We start from the raw sequence: 19966 nt of genomic DNA on the forward strand, positions 1-19966 counted from the left end.
GTGTGCTTGGGTTTTGCTCTCAAAGGAACCTCTGGTTCAGCTCAACATGTTAGGAATCCATGCAGAGGAAGCGCTTGACCTTTCAGCGACCCCGAGGAGTATTTCTAGGAAATGTTACTTCCCAGAAATTCACTGCACTGCGACCACCAGACAGCTTCTACACGCACACGACGTCCCAGAATAAACTCATGATTGTCACGAAATGTGTATGAATGAGAAACAGAACGTAAACGCCTGCCTGAGTGTGTGAGCAGCGCTGAGCTTAAGCTAAAGATAAGTGACCCGTCGGTGTGACTCAATGACAGCGCCACCGAGATGCAGCCTCCAACATGCATCCGTTTGCTTCATCACAGGACACAACCAGCATCATATTCACACTTTCTCATCTTTTCATTTAGCTTTTCCTTCCCATGTCAGAACCAAGATATTCTTTGTTTTCTTTTCCATCACGTAGCGTCACTGTTTCCTCCTGAGAGGAAAACCTGCTGAAGGTTGTTTTAAGCCTGATAATGCTCTCAGTGAGTAACAGTTGTGTTAACCTGACGCGACACGTTGCCCTTTTGACCACAGGAACACAAACAAAAGCAAATATTGGCTCAAGCCGTGAATATGATTACCCAGCATGCCTCTGTCTTATCATCCACAATACATAAGGACAGATTTCTATAATATGGGTTTTGTGGAGTCATATAAACACAACATGCACCAAGCTGTGTGTATTTTGCCACAGTGGTTGTGTTTGTGGCCCCAGCAGCGACACGGTTATTGTGTTTCATTTACTTGTTTTTTTGGACATTGTCTGCCCAACTCCGTGCTGGTGAATATCCATTTCCTGTCCCGTCTATCAGTGTGTGATGAAACTTTACCCTCGCTCTCTCGTATGCTCTTCCAGACGAACGCCATCAAGACCTCCAAGTACAACCCCTTCAGCTTCCTGCCTCTCAACCTGTTCGAGCAGTTCCAGAGGATCGCTAACGCTTACTTCCTGTTTCTGCTGGTTCTCCAGGTGAGCGAAACAAACGCACACACGTGCAGGAGCAACTTACTTTACACAACATACAGGCTTTTCTAACTGTCGAGTAAATCTCATGTGCAATGTTTGATATGTTTCACACCGTGAGATGCAGATTAGTCTGTAGTGTCCTGGTGAGGCCCACTGGCGTCATGCCGGACTTTACAGTCGCCTCGTCTCTGCTGGAAGAAGTATTCACATACTTTACTTTACAATACTTCAGTGTGAAAATACTCTGTTAAAAGTAATGTACTGCTTCTGATTAAAAGCACAAAAGTGTTATTATTAGAAGATACTTAAAGAACCAAAATGAAATTCACGATGCAAAAGGTTAACAAAAGTTTCCTTGCAATTGAAACCACACAGATCCTCTTTTTTTAATCCCATGAAGTATTTCTAACTGACATTGAGAGAATCACTGTCGCACAAACACAAAGCGACACACACAGTCTGCACCAACAGACTTCACAAACAGGATGTGCATGAATCACGTGCACTTAGATTAAGGAAGTGTGATATCCAGGACGGGAAGTTGCCTCATCGAGCGCCGAGCGGAGGAGTTGCACCAGAGAGGGAAATGAAATGCTTTAAGCAGGAGGATCTGCTCTCCAGAAGGTTTACATGCTGATACAACAGGAAGCTCCTTCAAACTGTTCTGGGGTTCAAAAACCTCAAAACTAATCAGCTCCTCGTTGACAATCCTAAACAAAGCAGGACGCACCCGTATGAATAGTCAGCACATATTATTATCAACATCTATAAGAATTAATACCTTTTCATATTTATAATTGCGCCTCACTCTCCACCAGTTCTTTTCATGTCCCCGTTAACCTGCTTACGTTACATTGGTTGTTTATTTTTGCACCGTTTTTGCACATGAATGACAATTTAAATGTTGTCTGTTTTCTTTTATTTGCAATCTATATTTTTGCAACTGATCCGACTTTGTTTTGCAACTGCTGCACAACAGTTTCCCTCCAGCTAAATAACTAAATCTTTTAATCTTATCTTGAAATCAAGAAAATGTTATCTTTAAAGTATGAACTTTTTATTTGTGCGTCACGTTAATCGTTTATTTGCTCCTCGTATGTTTTTGCTTCACCTTTCTCTCGTGATCATAACGCTGAAATACAATCACAGCGCCGTGCACTGAACAGGTGTGTGTGTGTCCTTCAGGTGATTCCTCAGATCTCCTCTCTGTCCTGGTTCACCACGGTCGTCCCGCTGGTTCTCGTGCTGACGGTCACGGCTGCCAAAGACGCCACCGACGACATCGTGAGCATTTAACAAATTCAGCCATTTAGATTGAAACGAGGCCTTTGAACCTGCAAGACAGCGAGCCAGGCGGCTCAGGCAATCAGACCAGTCGATGAAATGTGTGATAACATGTTTAAAATGCCTTCAAAGTGAGTGTTGTCACACACATGACGCCAGCTGATCAGGGAGGGATCTCTACTGTGATATGTATTTACTCATCTCATTTACTCCCCGACTGTGGGAAAAACATTTCATCAGTATCAGTCGTCACATGTCAAAACCCTTCACACATGAATACTCTTCAGGTGATCAGTCTGCCTGTATGTCATGTTCCACACGTCATATTACCTGTTTCATCAACTTCTGCACATCATCAGTAGACGCAGGCTGACGTTCCCTTCAGATTATTTCAAGATGCGTTTTGGGCAAATCCAATTTTAAAGTCAACACACTGCATTCACCCAACGGCTCCGTGTGTGTGAGGATGCAGTTCTTCTTTAGTGAGCATTGGATGACATCACGTGGGAGTCGAGACTGATGAAGAAATAACAGAAGCTCCCTCCTGACGTCACAGATCCTCTCTCATCGCTTACGGGAACCAAAACAATACCAAATGTTCCTCTAAGACGATGAAAGGAAGATGTGTTCAAGGCCACCAGTGTGTGTGTGTGTGTGTGTGTGTGTGTGTGTGTGTGTGTAAGAGGAAAGTTTCCATGAGTTAAACATTAGCTGACTGGGAGAACACGAGTCCTCTTGTCCTGCAGAGGTGATGATCCTAAACGCTCCTCCCCTCTGCACCGCTACCCATCTGCTCCTTCAGGGGAGTCCCTGACTGCAGGCAGGACTTAGTCTGAGCAGGTACACAGAGTACACAGAGTACACAGAGCAGGTACACAGAGTACACAGAGTACACAGAGCAGGTACACAGAGCAGGTGCTCCATGAGTTTGTGTCAGACAACCAGAATCATCTGATTCAGCAGCCTAGAAAGTGACTTTCCTGAATATTTGCCTTTTTTTTCTTTGTAAATGTCAGAATGATCTCAGGGATCACGAGGCAGAGCAGCCGGGAACCTGATTATCAGCGTCATGAATCTGGAAACTAAAAGTTGAAAACAGAAGAAAACAATATGAGAACCCATAATATACAAAGTTCCTGTTTCTCACGGTAACTTTTTCAGTGTAGTTGAACCCGTCCCTGGACAGAAAGCTTTCTCTGAAATATGAGTTATGGAAGCCCATTTCTGTAAGATGTCAGTAAAAGAAAAGAAAATAAGATGAAAATGTAGCTGTGATGGTGAAAGTTACGAGACAGCAGGTCAAATTATGAGAAAAACAAGCGCCACTGAAGCGGACTCACTATCTCATGATTTAGATTTTCAATATCATAATTATGACAGGATATTATTTAGGAAACAGCTAAATGTTTCCTCTTATCGGACACGGGGAACATGGCTTCCATACGGACCTGTTTCATTTTGAATGAGTTCAAATAGCTGATTGAGAAGCGCCTGCTCGAAGCAGTCAACCCGTTCGTTATCATGACGTTCAAATTGCTTCAGGAAACCCAGAAGAAACATTTCCCACATTTGAAAGTCGCGTTGGCGATGACAACAAGGACGCGTTGTGTAACTCACAGTGTGGTGATCATAAACCTAAGAGACAGACTGGACACTCACAGCGTCAGTGTGAGGAGGAAGTAGAGCTGTGGTGGGAGGCTCTGGTTGGACACTGAACCCAACATGGCGCCTCCTCCCACACGCCAGCGTCTCTGTGAGAGATGACGCGGCTCGTTCACAGATATATGTTGATCGGGAATTTCCCGTCAGAATTAATCAGTTATTCGTTGGTAAAGTTTCTTGTGACCTTTTGTGACTCATTGTTTCAGTGTGTGTGTGTGTGTGTGTGTGTGTGTCTGATTTTCAGAATCGTCATAGGAGCGACAATCAAGTCAACAACAGAAAAGTTCAAGTCCTCATTGACAGAAAGTAAGTTTGTTCAAGTGCATCATGGGAAATACAGCTGGGCTCCTGTTCACGGTGCAGCAGCATCAGGGTCTTCTGACTCGTCTGTTCAGCTTGGTGTCCCACAGGGAACCGTCCTGGGTGCCCTTTGGCGTCATGAAAGTTAAAGTGTTTGCTTGTATGATCTCTGAAGAGTGGATCATGCCACTGGAGCCATGCACCAGTCCAACATACCTCGTATATTTAGACTGGCAGGGCAACAAAACAAGCGCTCCCCACCCTCCTGCAGCTGCTTCCTGTTGGCAGTAGATAGAGTTTAGTACACGAGGAATACACACGGACCGGTCAAAATACAGGGAGAGAACATTCTAAAAAGATATTTCAAAAAGTCGGAGGTGTCCAGACGGCTCGTCCATGAACAGAAAGATTGAAAACTAAGGTGAGCGTGCTGCTGAAACGTGTGCACAACACAACACACACTCCTAAGAGACCATGGAGTAGTCACCAAAAACACAGTTTATTTATTTATTAAAATACCGTTATCTCTATAAAAGGTCTCATGGCTGGTGCAAAGCCATTTATTCACATTGGGTGGAGGAAAGCTGTGCTACATGTTTAGATACATAAGTTTGGTATAAATGCTTTTTATCCAACATGACGTCACTGCATATGTCCATGTGAGCTCTGGATACATGTTTAGTGCTCTGGATACACATGTTTGGTGCTCTGGATACATGTTTGGTGCTCTGGATACACATGTTTGGTGCTCTGGATACATGTTTGGTGCTCTGGATACATGTTTGGTGCTCTGGATGCACATGTTTGGTGCTCTGGATGCACATGTTTGGTGCTCTGGATACACATGTTTGGTGCTCTGGATACATGTTTAGTGCTCTGGATACACATGTTTGGTGCTCTGGATACATGTTTGGTGCTCTGGATACATGTTTGGTGCTCTGGATGCACATGTTTGGTGCTCTGGATGCACATGTTTGGTGCTCTGGATACACATGTTTGGTGCTCTGGATACACATGTTTGGTGCTCTGGGTACATGTTTGGTGCTCTGGGTACATGTTTGGTGCTCTGGGTACATGTTTGGTGCTCTGGGTACATGTTTGGTGCTCTGGATACATGTTTGGTGCTCTGGATACACATGTTTGGTGCTCTGGATGCACATGTTTGGTGCTCTGGATACATGTTTGGTGCTCTGGATACACATGTTTGGTGCTCTGGATACACATGTTTGGTGCTCTGGGTACATGTTTGGTGCTCTGGATACACATGTTTGGTGCTCTGTATGCACATGTTTGGTGCTCTGGATACATGTTTGGTGCTCTGGATACATGTTTGGTGCTCTGGATGCACATGTTTGGTGCTCTGTATGCACATGTTTGGTGCTCTGTATGCACATGTTTGGTGCTCTGGATACATGTTTGGTGCTCTGGATACATGTTTGGTGCTCTAGATAAATGTTTGGTGCTCTGGATTCACGTGTTTGGTGCTCTAGATACATGTTTGGCGCTCTGGATACATGTTTGGTGCTCTGGATACATGTTTGGTGCTCTGGATACATGTTTGCGTGTGTATGTGTGTGTGTGTGTGTGTGTGTGTGTGTGTGTGTGTGTGTGTGTGTGTTGTCTTTGCTTCTGGGTTTCTCCCGGCGGCTGCTGACGCCTCTGTTTACCGTCTGGGCTTCAGGGGAAGCAGCTGCAGGACGAGTCTCTTTTCCTCCGGCTGACTTGATGCCTGCTTTTGTTAAATATGTCAGGAATGCTTGACGTGGTCTGCGTTGGACCCGAAGCACACGCGTTGTGTGTTTTCCACAGATGTTGTTGGATCCACGTTCATTATTAGAGTAACTTTTCTTTTTTGCACATCTTTTGAAAACTATTTAAATACAATGAAATAACATTTTCTTCCAGCAAAGACTTCTGAATGGGGCGTTGTGATAAGAAATGCATCTTTGGATTCATATTGATTGAGGTTTGGGATGAGAGGCCTCATGGAGGGTCAAAGGTAGAAGAGGTTAAACTCAGATCTAAAATGTCTCATATTTATCATCAAATATATTTGCAATTCTGATAATCAATTACTTTATGAAATGTGAAAACAAATGAGCATCACAAGCCCCATAATGACTATTAAGTTACCAACTGTACAAAAAGACAAGATTTTATTTTACACTTAGATCACACAAAAAATCATACATTCGATCTTAAAGTGTTTGATGTTTTGGAGAAAAAAAACGTACATTGCTTTTGGACAAAGGAGGCAAATTGCCTGAAATGTCCATTATTCATTCATTCATTTTATTATAAACACTAACAAACTGCACGGAGGTGAAAGGAAACAAAGCTCTCTGCTCTGAAGTGCATGCTGACGTATGAAATGTGAATCCCTGAAAAGCATTAAATGTTTGTCTTCAAGTTTTCTGAACTATTATTAGCAGACGGTCACACCGATAATACAGGAAAGTAGCAGGATCACGCAGTGAAGGGAAAGGGAACTTATATTAGGACGACCTCGATGTTCTGTGCTTATTTATAGTCAAAAGGGAAAAGAAAAAGCTTTCCTCTGACCTCTTGCGTCTGAACGTTGAGCCTGACCGGCGTGTTTCCTGTTCCCAGACTGCGCAGCGAGAAGTGGATGGACGTCCAGGTGGGAGACATCATCAAGCTGGAAAACAACCAGTTTGTCACTGTGAGTACATTCCTTTAGATTTAGCATTTGGTCCATTGTTTCATGATATCATGTGAGCTTTCGTTCTTTTCTTTTATTGTGAAAAGACAAAATGTTTGCGTTGTTAGTGCATGTGTGTGCAAAGGAAACAAAGGATCATGTTTTCCTGAACAAGACCTTCCAAATTTGAATTGTTGCGACATACTTTTTTTTTGCGAGTTTGCAATATTCAAGTTGGACAACTTCTTTTTTGTTCCTTTTTCAAAAGAAAGCTCAATAAAAGCTCAGATTCTAGCTGCTGTAAGGTCACAATTACCTCCTCCCTCGACAGAGACGTTGAGGGATCGGGGATGTCGTGCGATTCTCTCTGTAAATCGCTGCATTTGTCTCACAGATTTACAGCCGTGCAGGCGGCTGTCGTCTTACTATGTGGTCGTGTTGTTGCGTAATACCGGCGCACATTGCTCCAATAGATGAATGCAGCCCCAGAGGTTTGTTTATCAGAAGTACAAACAGATGTTAGTGACGGATCCCTCTGTGCTGTGTCTGCAGGCCGACCTCATGCTGCTCTCCAGCAGCGAGCCGCTCAACCTGGTGTACATCGAGACGGCCGAGCTGGACGGGTCAGTCTCTCGCTGGTGGCACGACGGGAGCTTTTAAACGCACAATCAACCACCAAGAGAGTCATTGTCTTTCATTTGTGTCCTTTATTCCTTCTCTTCATCCTCCTCTCCTCCAAACCACTTTCTCTTCCTTCTGACTTTGATTTAAATGTCCTCCTCTCCTCCTCCTCCTCTCCTCTTCCTCCTCTTGTCCTCCTCCTACTCTCCTCTTCCTCCTCGCCTCCTCTTCCTCCTCAGAGAGACTAACCTGAAGGTGAGACAGGCCCTGCCTGTGACAGGAGACCTGGGAGAGGATGTGGAAAAACTGGCAGACTTCAATGGTAGGATTGCTCGAGCACCAGGGTTGTGTTTGTATGAAGAGCTGAAACATGTTCCTGTATTCCTTTAGTCTGAAACAAATTGACTGGATACTGGACATAGAAACACAGACAAGAAGTAAGGAACGAGTACATTCAGCAGCAGGTTGTGATGCCCTCATCATCATGACAATGACTGGGCTTTAATCCCTTCACATGAACCCACAACCACCTCCTCACCTGACTCTTTGTTCCAACAGATAAACTGCGTGTGCACTATTAAAACATAGCTCGTAACCCCCCCTCCTCCCTCTCAAGGCGAGGTACGCTGCGAACCCCCCAACAACCGCCTCGACCGCTTCACAGGAACGCTGAACTTCGCCGGCCAGAAATACCCGCTGGACAACGAGAAGGTCCTGCTGCGCGGCTGCACCCTGAGGAACACCGAGTGGTGCTTCGGACTGGTGCTGTTCGGAGGTGGGGAAGGACGCGTGTATTCATATATATATATATATATATTCATGTATATATACATATAAAGCATCTGGTTTGACTTCATGAACAGGAAGATACAAGTGAAGATGAGGACTTGCTCGTTTCTGTTCTGATTCTTTCTTCTTTTTTATGTTTGCAGGTCCAGAGACGAAGCTGATGCAGAACTGTGGGAAGAGCACGTTCAAGAGGACCAGCATCGACCGCCTGATGAACGTGCTCGTGCTCTGTGTGAGTGCTTCTTTGATTTCATTTCATTTTCATTTGGTCAAGGGAATCACATTGAGATTATGAAGATTATGATTTTGATTATGATTCCCTGGTAAAAGCGAGTTCAAGCCAAGATGGTAGCGTGGAAATGTTTCATCACATAAAAACACAGATAAAAAGGCTTTAAACAACAAAACATTTCTCATTAAAGAGACAATAGATTCACAACAAACCAGCACACCAAATGTTATGTTTACTTTTTTAAATGTTCACTTTCTTTAGACAGAATAATCCCATCAACGTGGCATTTCAAAGATACACAAGATTACATAAAAGAGACGGCAGACTAAAAAAAAAAAGAATTGCATTAATCAAAGAATTCACTTTAAGAAGAAATACATTCAGTGCTCAAATAATCCTTAATTCTGCTTTTAAAAACTCTTATTTGCTTATAAAATAATAGTTTTAAATGTCAGCATAGTTTTTATGTTGTCAATTAGTCATTTTTATGCTCTGTAAAGACGACACTAGTAGCAGAGACACGACAACGTCCCACACTACAGACCATGAGAATATAAATAATATAGTCTTAGCTCAATCATATCATAAAGAGATTTTAGACGTCTGCTTCTGTAAAATAACAGAGATTTAAATTCTTCGAGCACAGTTGGTTTGTCAACGTTGTTTCATCATCATGGTAATGTCTGTGACCTTGTCTTTTTTAACCTGGTGACCTCTGACCTCCATCCCAAACGTGCAGATCTTTGGTTTCCTGGCCTTCATGTGCTCCATCCTGGCGATAGGGAACTGCTTCTGGGAGCTGAACGAGGGCGCCCAGTTCACGGCGTTCCTGCCGCGGCAGGACGGGAACGACGCCCCCTTCTCCGCCTTCCTCACCTTCTGGTCCTACGTCATCATCCTCAACACCGTGGTGCCCATCTCGCTCTACGTCAGGTGACAGAAAAAGAACAACGTATCGGCCAGCGGCCCCCAACCGCCGGGCCACGGCCCGGTCCCTTGGCACCGGGCTGCGGGTCCCTTATTACCGGGCCGTGGGTCCCTTGGCACCGGGCCTCTTGGTACCGGGCAGTGGATCCCTTGGCACCGAGCCGCGGGTCCCTTGGTACTGGGCTGCGGGTCCCTTGGCACCGGGCCGTGGGTCCCTTGGCACCGGGCCCCTTGGTACCGGGCAGTGGATCCCTTGGCACCAGGCCGCGGGTCCCTTGGTACTGGGCTGCGGGTCCCTTAGCACCGGGCAGTGGGTCCCATGGTACCGGGCTATGGGTCCCTTGGCATTTGGTTGCGGGTCCCTTAATACCGGGCTGCGGGTCCCTTGGTACCGGACCATAGGTCCCTTGGTACCGGGCCGCGGGTCCCTTGGTACTGGACTGCGGGTCCCTTGGCATTTGGTTGCGGCTCCCTTAATACCGGGCTGCGGGTCCCTTGGTACCGGACCATAGGTCCCTTGGTACCGGGCCGCGGGTCCCTTGGTACTGGACTGCGGGTCCCTTGGCATTTGGTTGCGGGTCCCTTAATACCGGGCTGCGGGTCCCTTGGTACTGGGCTGCGGGTCCCTTGGCATTTGGTTGCGGGTCCCTTAATACCGGGCTGCGGGTCCCTTGGTACCGGACCATAGGTCCCTTGGTACTGGACTGCGGGTCCCTTGGCATTTGGTTGCGGGTCCCTTGGTACCGGGCTGCGGGTCCCTTGGCACCGGGCCGCGGAGAAAGAATCAATGAAGAAAAGAAAAAAAGTTTTATTTTGAAAAATGAGCGGATACATCCTTCAATGCGTAACCTCAGACGTACCCTCCTGACTTAAGAGGGTACGTGACAGTTACCCCGAAAATTAAAATTACAAGTCTGTTTCAACTCTGTGTTGTGGATTAAAATCAAGGCAGAATATCATGAGATCCCCAAAAAAGCTCTGAAACCCTGTTTCCATTTCCAACATCCTGTCTTTCTGAAACCAGCTCAGGGCTAACGCTAGTTTGCCGTAATGGTGAGTTTTATTTTCATGTACTTTATAATGGTCTTCATGCCGGTCGTATCATTTTATCACGTCATATTTATCGCCCACGCCGTGGTGGCCGGTCCGTGAGTAGAAGGTCGGGGCGCTGCTGGAGGCCACAGAAATGTGAAGACTCTGTTCTGCTCCCGCTCACATTCCCGCGTCTCTTGGGCAGCGTGGAGATCATCCGTCTGGGCAACAGCTTCTACATCGACTGGGACAGGAAGATGTACCACGCCCGCAACGACACGCCCGCCGAGGCCCGCACCACCACGCTGAACGAGGAGCTCGGCCAGATCAAGTACGTCTTCAGCGACAAGACGGGGACGCTCACGCAGAACATCATGACCTTCAACAAGTGCACCATCAACGGAAAATCCTACGGTGAGAGTCCAGACACGAGTCCCTGATGTATCTTTAGCCACGCTCGAAACCCGGGAGATCTGAGTTCTGAGCAACAAAAGGGCCGCGACCTTTCTCCTCCTGTAAGGAAGAGTCTCTCCATGATCCAGTGTTTCCCTCGTGACTTTTTAAATGGAAACAATTGAAGTCTTCTTACACCATCTATCGTCATCCTAAAGGCTGATAATTATCGATATGAGTGACATCATTTCATTAAAATGTCCCCAACACATTTAGCCTGACGAATAAAGTTCAAAAGACTCTCTCATCATATTCTGGGTTTCTTGATAATTACATCACGGTATCAATAACAAACAAAAGATAATTAAGTAGCTTGAGCGCTAGAGAACACAGTGTGAGTGCAGAGTGTGTTTGTTGAACAGGTCAAACTTTATTAGCACTCGTACAGTTGACATGTGCACAGACATCAGACAACATGCAGTGAATGTACCTGTTACATAGAGGGGACATCAGATTAAACTCCATCAGTGCATAATCTATCCTAAATTACATTCCCTAAATAAATTCATTCATACCAACAAGGAGAAATACAAGAAGATATAATATGTGATGTAATATAACTACAATATGTATCCCAACAATAAAGAGTGTGTTTCTTCTGTATTCACAACTAACTGGTCCATGTTACGATCTCTTTTCCTGTCAGGAGACGTGTTCGACTACTCGGGTCAGAGACTGGAAGTCACTGAGGTGAGTCAACCATCCTCAAACACTGCGAACGAGTTCTGAGATTTGTTTTTAACGAACTCGAGAAATACCTGACGGGTGTGACGAGTGTTACAGTGGAGACGAGGCTGGAGTCCACTCAGCGGATGACACGTCTTCCTCCTCCTCCTCCTCTTCCTCTCCCCCCTCCCCTCCAGCACACAGAGGCGGTGGACTTCTCCTTCAACTCTCTGGCCGACCCTCGCTTCGTGTTCCACGACCACGCGCTGGTGGAGGCGGTGAAGCTGGAGAACCCCGAGGTCCACGGCTTCTTCAGACTGCTGGCCCTCTGCCACACCGTCATGGCCGAGGAGAAGAGAGAGGGTGAGGGGGGGGGGGGGGTCATGGAGTAATGCAGGGGTCCTTTGGGGCCGGAGACCCCGTACGGTGGAGTCTTAAAGAAGCTGATGCATGTGAATCACAACAGACAAGATGAGTGAGGTGCAGATAAAATGAGTTACTTCTTTATTCGCCTCATGGGGCTGATTTAAAATTACAAGTAATGTTTATACCACTGAAATACTTTAAAACAGAAGGTGCATTAATACGTTTTAGGGAATTAACCTGAAAAGCTTTCAGAAAATGAACAGCAGGAAGAACTGTCATGGCCTCGTGAATCCACATTTTGAAACGTTTGTCTCAAACATAACATTTTCTAACGTGGGTGGAAGAATTGGACATAACCTGCTCCTGCAAACGGTCCCATCAGTAGATCATGAGCACGTTTTAGACCTGAACGCCGCTCTCTGCTGCAGGCGAGCTCTTCTACCTGGCCCAGTCTCCAGACGAGGGCGCGCTGGTGACGGCGGCCAGAAACTTTGGTTTCGTCTTCCGCTCGCGTACTCCAGACAGCGTCTCCATCGTGGAGATGGGACAGCAGCGCAGCTATGAACTCCTGGCCATCCTGGATTTCAACAACGTCCGCAAGAGGATGTCCGTCATCGGTATGCATGACATATGGGAATATTGGGAATATATATTGGGAATATTATAACTAGAATGAGATTAATGAAGTTTGATCCTGAGTCTGTTTTTAGAGAAAAGAACACAACACATTCAGCCTCAAACAGCTGCAAACCATGTTGTGTGTGTGTGTGTGTGTGTGTGTGTGTGTGTGTGTGTGTGTGTGTGTGTGTGTGTGTGTGTGTGTGTGTGTGCTCAGTTAGGAGTCCAGCAGGGAAGCTCTCTCTCTACTGTAAAGGTGCAGACACGATCATCTACGAGAGGCTGCATTGCTCCTGCAGCAAGCTGATGGACGTCACCACGGAGCACCTCAACGTCAGTACAGCCCTCTGTGTGTGTGTCTGTGTGTGTGTCTGTGTGTGTGTCTGTGTGTGTTGGTCATTTTGTCAGGTGTGTTGAGTCCTCTGTGTGTGTGAACCTGCACCTGCAGGAGTTTGCAGGGGAGGGCCTGCGGACTCTGGCGCTGGCCTACAAGGATCTGGACGAGGAGTACTTCAAGCAGTGGAAACAGCGCCACCATGAGGTCAGCACCTCCCTGGAGGACCGGGAGGGCAAGCTGGACGAGCTGTACGAGGAGATCGAGAAGGATCTACTGGTGGGGAACTGAAAGAGCTCAGGTTGCAGTCAACCGCCGTGAAAAGTGGATTCATATGTATTTGCGTGTCCGGCTGTTTGTGTCCAGCTGCTCGGAGCGACGGCCATAGAGGACAAGTTACAAGACGGAGTGCCTCAGACCATCGAGCAGCTGGCCAAAGCCGACATCAAAATCTGGGTTTTGACCGGTGACAAGCAAGGTATTTGTCTACTTCTCTTTTGCATCGGGGGAGTCGGTCAGTTATTTATTTGAAATGAGTCATCATAGGGGTCTGAATCCACTGTGTTTGGGCTGAAACAGAAAGTGATGTTGCAACAGGGCAGTTAAATGCAGAGGAGCACAAACACAGCCACGGTGAAGCAGAAGGTCAATCTGTAATCTGGGAGGGATTTTTACGACTCGATTAGTGCAATAAGTTCACCATCAGCATAGGATTCATTCCTGTGACGCGCATCATGCAGAATGACTCTCCGTTGTGTCACATTTACATCACCAGCGTCTTCACCGACGTACTGACGTTGAGTGTTGGCGTTGCAGAAACTGCAGAGAACATCGGCTACTCGTGCAACTTGCTGCGGGAGGAGATGAACGAGGTCTTCGTGGTGTCGGGGAACTCACCGGAGGACGTCCGGCAGGAGCTGAGGTCAGCAGCCGAGGCCGAGACGACCACGAGGAACGCAGCTGCTGGTCAAATGCTTCCACGCGGGCATCCATTTTCTTTTTGTTGAATATTTTCAGAAATGCACTGACCGCCATGAAACCAGAGGAGGATTCTGCGTGTCTGCCAGAGAGGACTCTGGGTAAAAGAGCGAAGCCGCTCGCAGACGAGGCGGTGAACGGAGAGTACGGCCTGGTCATCAACGGACACAGCCTGGTACGCACCAGAGGTTTCCTCCTCGCAGCGCACGCTCTGTTGCCTCTTACTTCATTAAAGGAGAGTTTGATACAGATTTACTTTGGTTTCTCTGCTCCTGAGCTGCTCTTCCTGTCTGAGCCGCCGTTTCCTGTGACGACAGAGAAGTTCATCCTGTACAACCCGACTTCAGAACCCTGGAAATGTCATTTGAATTGTCGGGGTGCGAAAAGAGACAGTTTTCTATTGCATAAAAAAACTCAAAAGGTAAAAGAGCTAAAAGCTCTTTGCTGATGGCCAAGAGGACCCAGAACATTCCTTCAGGTTATTTGGAAATCAATCAAACAAATTAAGTACAAACATTTCAGCTACAATGAAGAGTATTTGTATGATGTATTTGATCCAAAATGTTGCTTTTGATTTGTTATTTCGTTTCGTTGTCATCGTGTGTGCAACCAACCTCCGTCAAGTTACCGTTATAACATCACAGTGTCTCTTTTTCATTTGTTTCCTGCTTCTGATCTCTACATCTGAGCAGTTTCCAAGCTCACGTCTTGCTCATGCGCTCCTCTAGGTGTTTGAGGACAGCTGCTGACTGTTGATATTCTCTCATGCCTTCCTGTGCCTCAGGCGTACGCCCTGGAGCGCAGCGCGGAGCTGGACTTCCTGAGGGCGGCGTGCATGTGCAAGGCGGTGATCTGCTGCAGGGTCACTCCTCTGCAGAAGGCTCAGGTGGTGGAGCTGGTCAAGAAGTACAAGCAGGCGGTCACGCTGGCCATCGGGGACGGAGCCAACGACGTCAGCATGATCAAAGGTATCGCGCCTGCGGAAGCTGAGGAGAGATAACATACATATATGTAACGAACATATATATAACATACATATATATATATATATATATATATATATATATATATATATATATATATATATATATATATATATATATATATATATAACATGCATATATGTAACGAACATATATATATAACATACATCGCACTGACGCCTCACAGCAGGAGGGTCTGGGGTTCAGATCCCGGTCTGCAGGTCCTTCTGTAGAGTCTGCATGTTCTCCCCGTGGCAGCGTGGGTTCTCTCCGGGTTCTCCGGGTTCCTCCCTCAGTCCAAAGACCTGCAGCTCAGGTCAACTGGACTCTAATGTCCCGTAGGTGTGAACGTGAATGTTTAAAGAAATTCAAATGGCCTTCTTTTCCTCCTCTTCCTCCTCCTCCTCCTCCTCCTCCTCCTCCTCCTCCTCCTCCTCCCCCAGCGGCTCACATAGGAGTAGGCATCTCGGGTCAGGAGGGCATGCAGGCCGTGCTGTCCAGCGACTACTCCTTCGCCCAGTTCCGCTTCCTGCAGCGCCTCCTGCTGGTGCACGGCCGCTGGTCCTACCTGCGCATGTGCAAGTTCCTGCGCTACTTCTTCTACAAGAACTTCACCTTCACCTTCGTCCACTTCTGGTACGCCTTCTTCTGCGGCTTCTCTGCGCAGGTGAGAGAGGGAAGCAGGATGGAGGGAGGGGAGGAGACAGCGCGGGGATGAGGGTTAGAGGAAAGAAAGATTATTTATATCTGGTAATGATTCAGTCCGCAGAGACTCGTCACCGAGCAGCAAAATGTTGGGAAATATTTAACAAAGCAGTTACATGTAAAGGTGTATTCTTTTTTTTATTTTTTTAAATCATATATAGATAGATAAAGTCTTAGATATTAAATATATATATATATATATATATATATATATATATATATATATATATATATATATATATATATATATGTGTGTGTGTGTGTGTGTGTGTGTGTGTGTGTGTGTGTGTGTGTGTGTGTGTGTGTGTGTGTGTGTGTTTATTGTGGTTCTTCTTTCCTCTATACACATTACAATATGTAATGTGTATGTATATGTTTGTATTGCATAACAGAAGAAAGAAGAAAAGATTTAAACTGGAAAAACTTATTCATCTTTCCACTGAGATTTGAAATGCTGGACTTTTTTGTAAGGAATACTCTCATATTGTTGTACTGGTACTTAGAGCTAGTACAACATATATCGCAGTACTCTTTCCGCGACGTTGCAGCAGAAGTTCTTAAAATACTTCTGACTTTGCGTTTCAGACGGTGTATGACGAGTGGTTCATAACACTCTACAATCTGGTGTACACGGCACTTCCCGTCCTGGGAATGAGTCTGTTTGATCAGGTAAGTCACCTCCACCTTTGAGACGAGGAACAGGGCATAAACACACAGCGTCTTGATGCCTCTGACTCCCCCTGCTGGTCAGGATGTGAACGACGCGTGGAGCTTCCAGCATCCCCAGCTCTACGTTCCCGGTCAACTCAACTTGTACTTCAGCAAGAAGGCCTTCTTCAAGTGTGCGCTGCACAGCTGCTACAGCTCCCTGGTGCTCTTCTTCATCCCCTACGCCGCCGTGCACGACACCGTGAGGGACGACGGGAAGGACGTCGCCGACTACCAGTCCTTCGCCCTCCTCACGCAGACGTGTCTGCTGTTTGCCGTCACCATCCAGGTACCAGGGACCTTTTTTTATTGTTTCTCTTTCTGTCAGATTAAACAAAAAATGTGAAAAGAAGAATCACACCCATGTGTTTGTTTGCCTGCAGCTGGGGCTGGAGATGTCTTACTGGACGGCGGTGAACACTTTCTTCGTGTTGGGCAGCCTCGCCATGTACTTCGCGGTGACGTTCACCATGTACAGTAACGGCATGTTCCTCATGCTGCCGTCAGCCTTCTCCTTCATCGGTGAGCGCCGACCTCCTGCACTCCCCGTGAAGTCTCCGTTTCTACGTTTTTAACCTTTTGGAAACCCTGTGAAAATCCTCCCGCTCCCATTTTAAGTCCCAGCATGCCCCATTCAGACAATCTTTTGTCATAAAGCAACACAGTTTTTTGACTGAAGCTCCTTCCTAACAGGACAAGACTTTGTTTTATTGTGATTTTTGTTGCAGGTTCTGATTCTTTAGGTGTTAATCTTTCTAAAAATGTGTCTTATTGACGCTCCAGGAGGCTTTTTGGGGGAATCTGGCTCACATCATGCTGGATGTTCATAGTTACCATCAAAATATCTTATAAAAGTATTTTTTTTGCAGATATACATTGTTTTCCCAAGACTTTGCTGAACAAATACATACAATAAACACAAGTATTGGAATTAATTTGGGGTTCCTACAACGACTTAAACAGAGAAAAGGTTATACGATGTATTTACAGCTATTGTTGTTTTGTTTCCTTTGTTCTCGTTTTCATTATGTAAATTCAAACTTTATTTGATTTACTTTGTGTTGAGACAAATTTATTTTGATAAATTTAAAAGGAGGATTTTGTAGAAAAACATTGTATACTCTAATTAAAAAGTAATATATTTTTAATGTTGGAAATTGGAAGAAGTTCAAACAAAATCCAGCCGAACAAAGATGTGACTGTGTCTCGTTTGTATTGGACTGCCTTTACAAAGACACACAGCTACATGTTGTTGTGGTTATTGTTGTCTCATCGGCGTGGTGACGTGAAGGTTAAACCATGAAGTCAAGAGGAGAGCTCGTCCAAAGCCCACAAATACAAACGTGTTTGTGTTTCCAGGAACAGCCCGAAACTCTCTGAACCAGCCCAACATCTGGCTGACGGTCCTGCTCACCTCCATCCTGTGCGTCCTTCCTGTTGTGACCTACCGCTTCCTGTTCATTCAGCTCTGCCCCTCCATCAATGACAAGGTGCCGATGCCACTTCTCCCAAAGAGAAAGCTCTTTTATTTTGTGTTTCTGAGAAACACATGTTTCTTCTCACTAACTAGCCTGAGAGTCTCCGGGGTCACAGCGCTGCTAACAAGAGCGGCTAACGGGTCACTCTGCGTTCTTTTAATGGTGCAATTTGCCAAAATGTATGAAAAATATGAGCTAAAAATAATATGCGAGTTGCAGTCCACAACCAACTCATTGTCTCCATGGCAACAATATACTTCTGTTCCCAAAAAAAACAAAATTACAGGAGATGTTGTTCCAAAACATAGAGCAGGATTAACCCCGAATGTCAGAATATATGTTGTTATTGTTATTATATTCAATAGAAATATGACTAATAACAATACAGCTGTTATTATTAGTATTATTAGTCCTATTTATATATTTCTAGTGTATATATTAGAAAGATTTTATTAATAATGGCAGTAATAGTAGCAATAATAATATAAATATGATTATTTCTACTAATAGAAGTGAATATAATAGAATGATGATAATATTAATATAGATATGACTACTACTACTAATAATAATAGTAATAATAATAGCAGCAGCAATGTATTTCAATAGAATTATAATAACAATATTAATATAACTACTACTGATAATATGAATAATATTAATTATTATTATTATTATTATAGAATCAGTGGATATAATAGAATGATAATAATATTAATATAAATATGACTACTACTATTACTAACAATAATAATAATAATAGCAGCAATGTATTTCAATAGAATGGTAATAACAATATAAATGTAACTACTACTGATAATATTCATAATTATTATTAGTATTAGTATTATTATAGAATCAGTGGATATAATAGAATGATAATAACAATATAAATATAACTACTACAGATAATGATGATAATATTAATAAAAGCAAGAGGATATAATAGAGATTACAATAATAATAATAATAACAGTGAAAACAACAGTAATAATCTGAGAAACATGACTGATGACGTCACTGTCTGTCCAAACTCTCAGGTGATGTTCAAGGTGCGTCAGGCCAAAGCCACGCCCCCTCCTCCTCCTCGCCGCACGCGCATCCGCCGCACCAGCTCCCGCCGCTCCGGCTACGCCTTCTCGCACGCGCAGGGCTACGGGGACCTGGTGACGTCGGGCCGCTTCCTGCGGCGTCCCGCCTTGTCGCGCTCTTCGGGTTTGGCCCACGCGGGTCGCACCACCACCGGCTTCAGCCCCATGGGCCGCTCGGCCGGCTACAGCCCGACGGGGCGCCCCCAGAACGCCAAGGTGGCGGACGTGGAGGTGACCTCGCTGCAGATGTACAGGACCATCCGGGATCCGGCCCTCTGACGGACAGCTGCTTCAACTTCAAGATGGCCGACGTTGGAGAAGTGACTCATGCCAGCTGGGCGGCGGCGTGCTGCTCCAAAGGCGTGCAAAGCTCCCGTCTGCACATCTGTCGCCACGAAGAGCTCGCTCGGGGGTTTTCCACAAGACTTCACGTCAAAGGCGGCTCGCGATGCGACTCTCGTTGGTCCGGCCGCCAAGACGAGGTCAGAAAAGTTCACGACTTGTGCTCCGAGCATTTTATTTTGTAACTTTTTTTATAAAAAGGGAACTGCGGCAAAGACGTGTCGCCGCTCCCGACGGATCTCTGAGATCACCAGCGTTCGCGTAAACTGCGCCTCGTGCAGATGACGTCTTCCTAAAACACGAGAAGCCTTCAGAGAGCCGATTGGCTTTCAGGCGGCAACGAGCAACAGAAGGGAAACGTTTGGCTTTCACGAGGAAGACAACGAGGAAGACAACGAGGAAGACAACGAGGAAGACAACGAGGAAGACAACGAGGAAGACAACGAGGAAGACAACGAGGAAGACAACGAGGAAGACAACGAGGAAGACAACGTGTCATCATGTTTACAGGCGACCCCGACTTCCTGTTCCCTGAGAGGTCAGAAGCACAGCACGCCTTTAGGAGACAACCAGCAAAGCCATTTTGCATTAGAATATTTAAATGTTGTACTTTTAAGTGTTTATTTTCCTACCCGGCAAGGTGTTGGCACTTTGCCAGCGTCTCACGACCGGGAGAATGTTAGAAAGATCCCTAATGTGCCGTAAACTGCTCCAAACAAACGTTCAGGTTCT

General features: G+C 45.6%; 1 protein-coding gene across 1 annotated transcript in view; it reads left to right on the top strand.

Moving 5' to 3' along the window:
• LOC137801455 (phospholipid-transporting ATPase ID-like) overlaps nt 1–19661 on the top strand; it is a 33857-nt gene extending 14196 nt beyond the window's left edge. The window contains exons 4-28 of the mRNA XM_068598897.1: nt 893–1006; nt 2189–2287; nt 4194–4255; nt 6860–6932; nt 7464–7534; nt 7772–7854; nt 8149–8307; nt 8465–8553; nt 9293–9486; nt 10718–10926; nt 11612–11655; nt 11829–11994; nt 12426–12614; nt 12833–12948; nt 13064–13228; nt 13316–13427; nt 13766–13871; nt 13967–14102; nt 14712–14895; nt 15354–15577; nt 16201–16284; nt 16367–16612; nt 16707–16845; nt 17683–17813; nt 18842–19661. Coding sequence (XP_068454998.1) covers nt 893–1006; nt 2189–2287; nt 4194–4255; nt 6860–6932; nt 7464–7534; nt 7772–7854; nt 8149–8307; nt 8465–8553; nt 9293–9486; nt 10718–10926; nt 11612–11655; nt 11829–11994; nt 12426–12614; nt 12833–12948; nt 13064–13228; nt 13316–13427; nt 13766–13871; nt 13967–14102; nt 14712–14895; nt 15354–15577; nt 16201–16284; nt 16367–16612; nt 16707–16845; nt 17683–17813; nt 18842–19171 — 3525 coding nt within the window. The 3' untranslated portion in view covers nt 19172–19661. The remainder of the gene's footprint in view (nt 1–892; nt 1007–2188; nt 2288–4193; nt 4256–6859; nt 6933–7463; nt 7535–7771; nt 7855–8148; nt 8308–8464; nt 8554–9292; nt 9487–10717; nt 10927–11611; nt 11656–11828; nt 11995–12425; nt 12615–12832; nt 12949–13063; nt 13229–13315; nt 13428–13765; nt 13872–13966; nt 14103–14711; nt 14896–15353; nt 15578–16200; nt 16285–16366; nt 16613–16706; nt 16846–17682; nt 17814–18841) is intronic.
• The last annotated feature ends 305 nt before the right edge of the window (nt 19662–19966 follow it).

This window comes from Clinocottus analis, unplaced genomic scaffold, assembly GCF_023055335.1.
Source record: "Clinocottus analis isolate CAN_PGR_092001 unplaced genomic scaffold, fCliAna1.0.p SCAF_41, whole genome shotgun sequence".
Classification (NCBI taxonomy): domain Eukaryota; kingdom Metazoa; phylum Chordata; class Actinopteri; order Perciformes; family Cottidae; genus Clinocottus; species Clinocottus analis.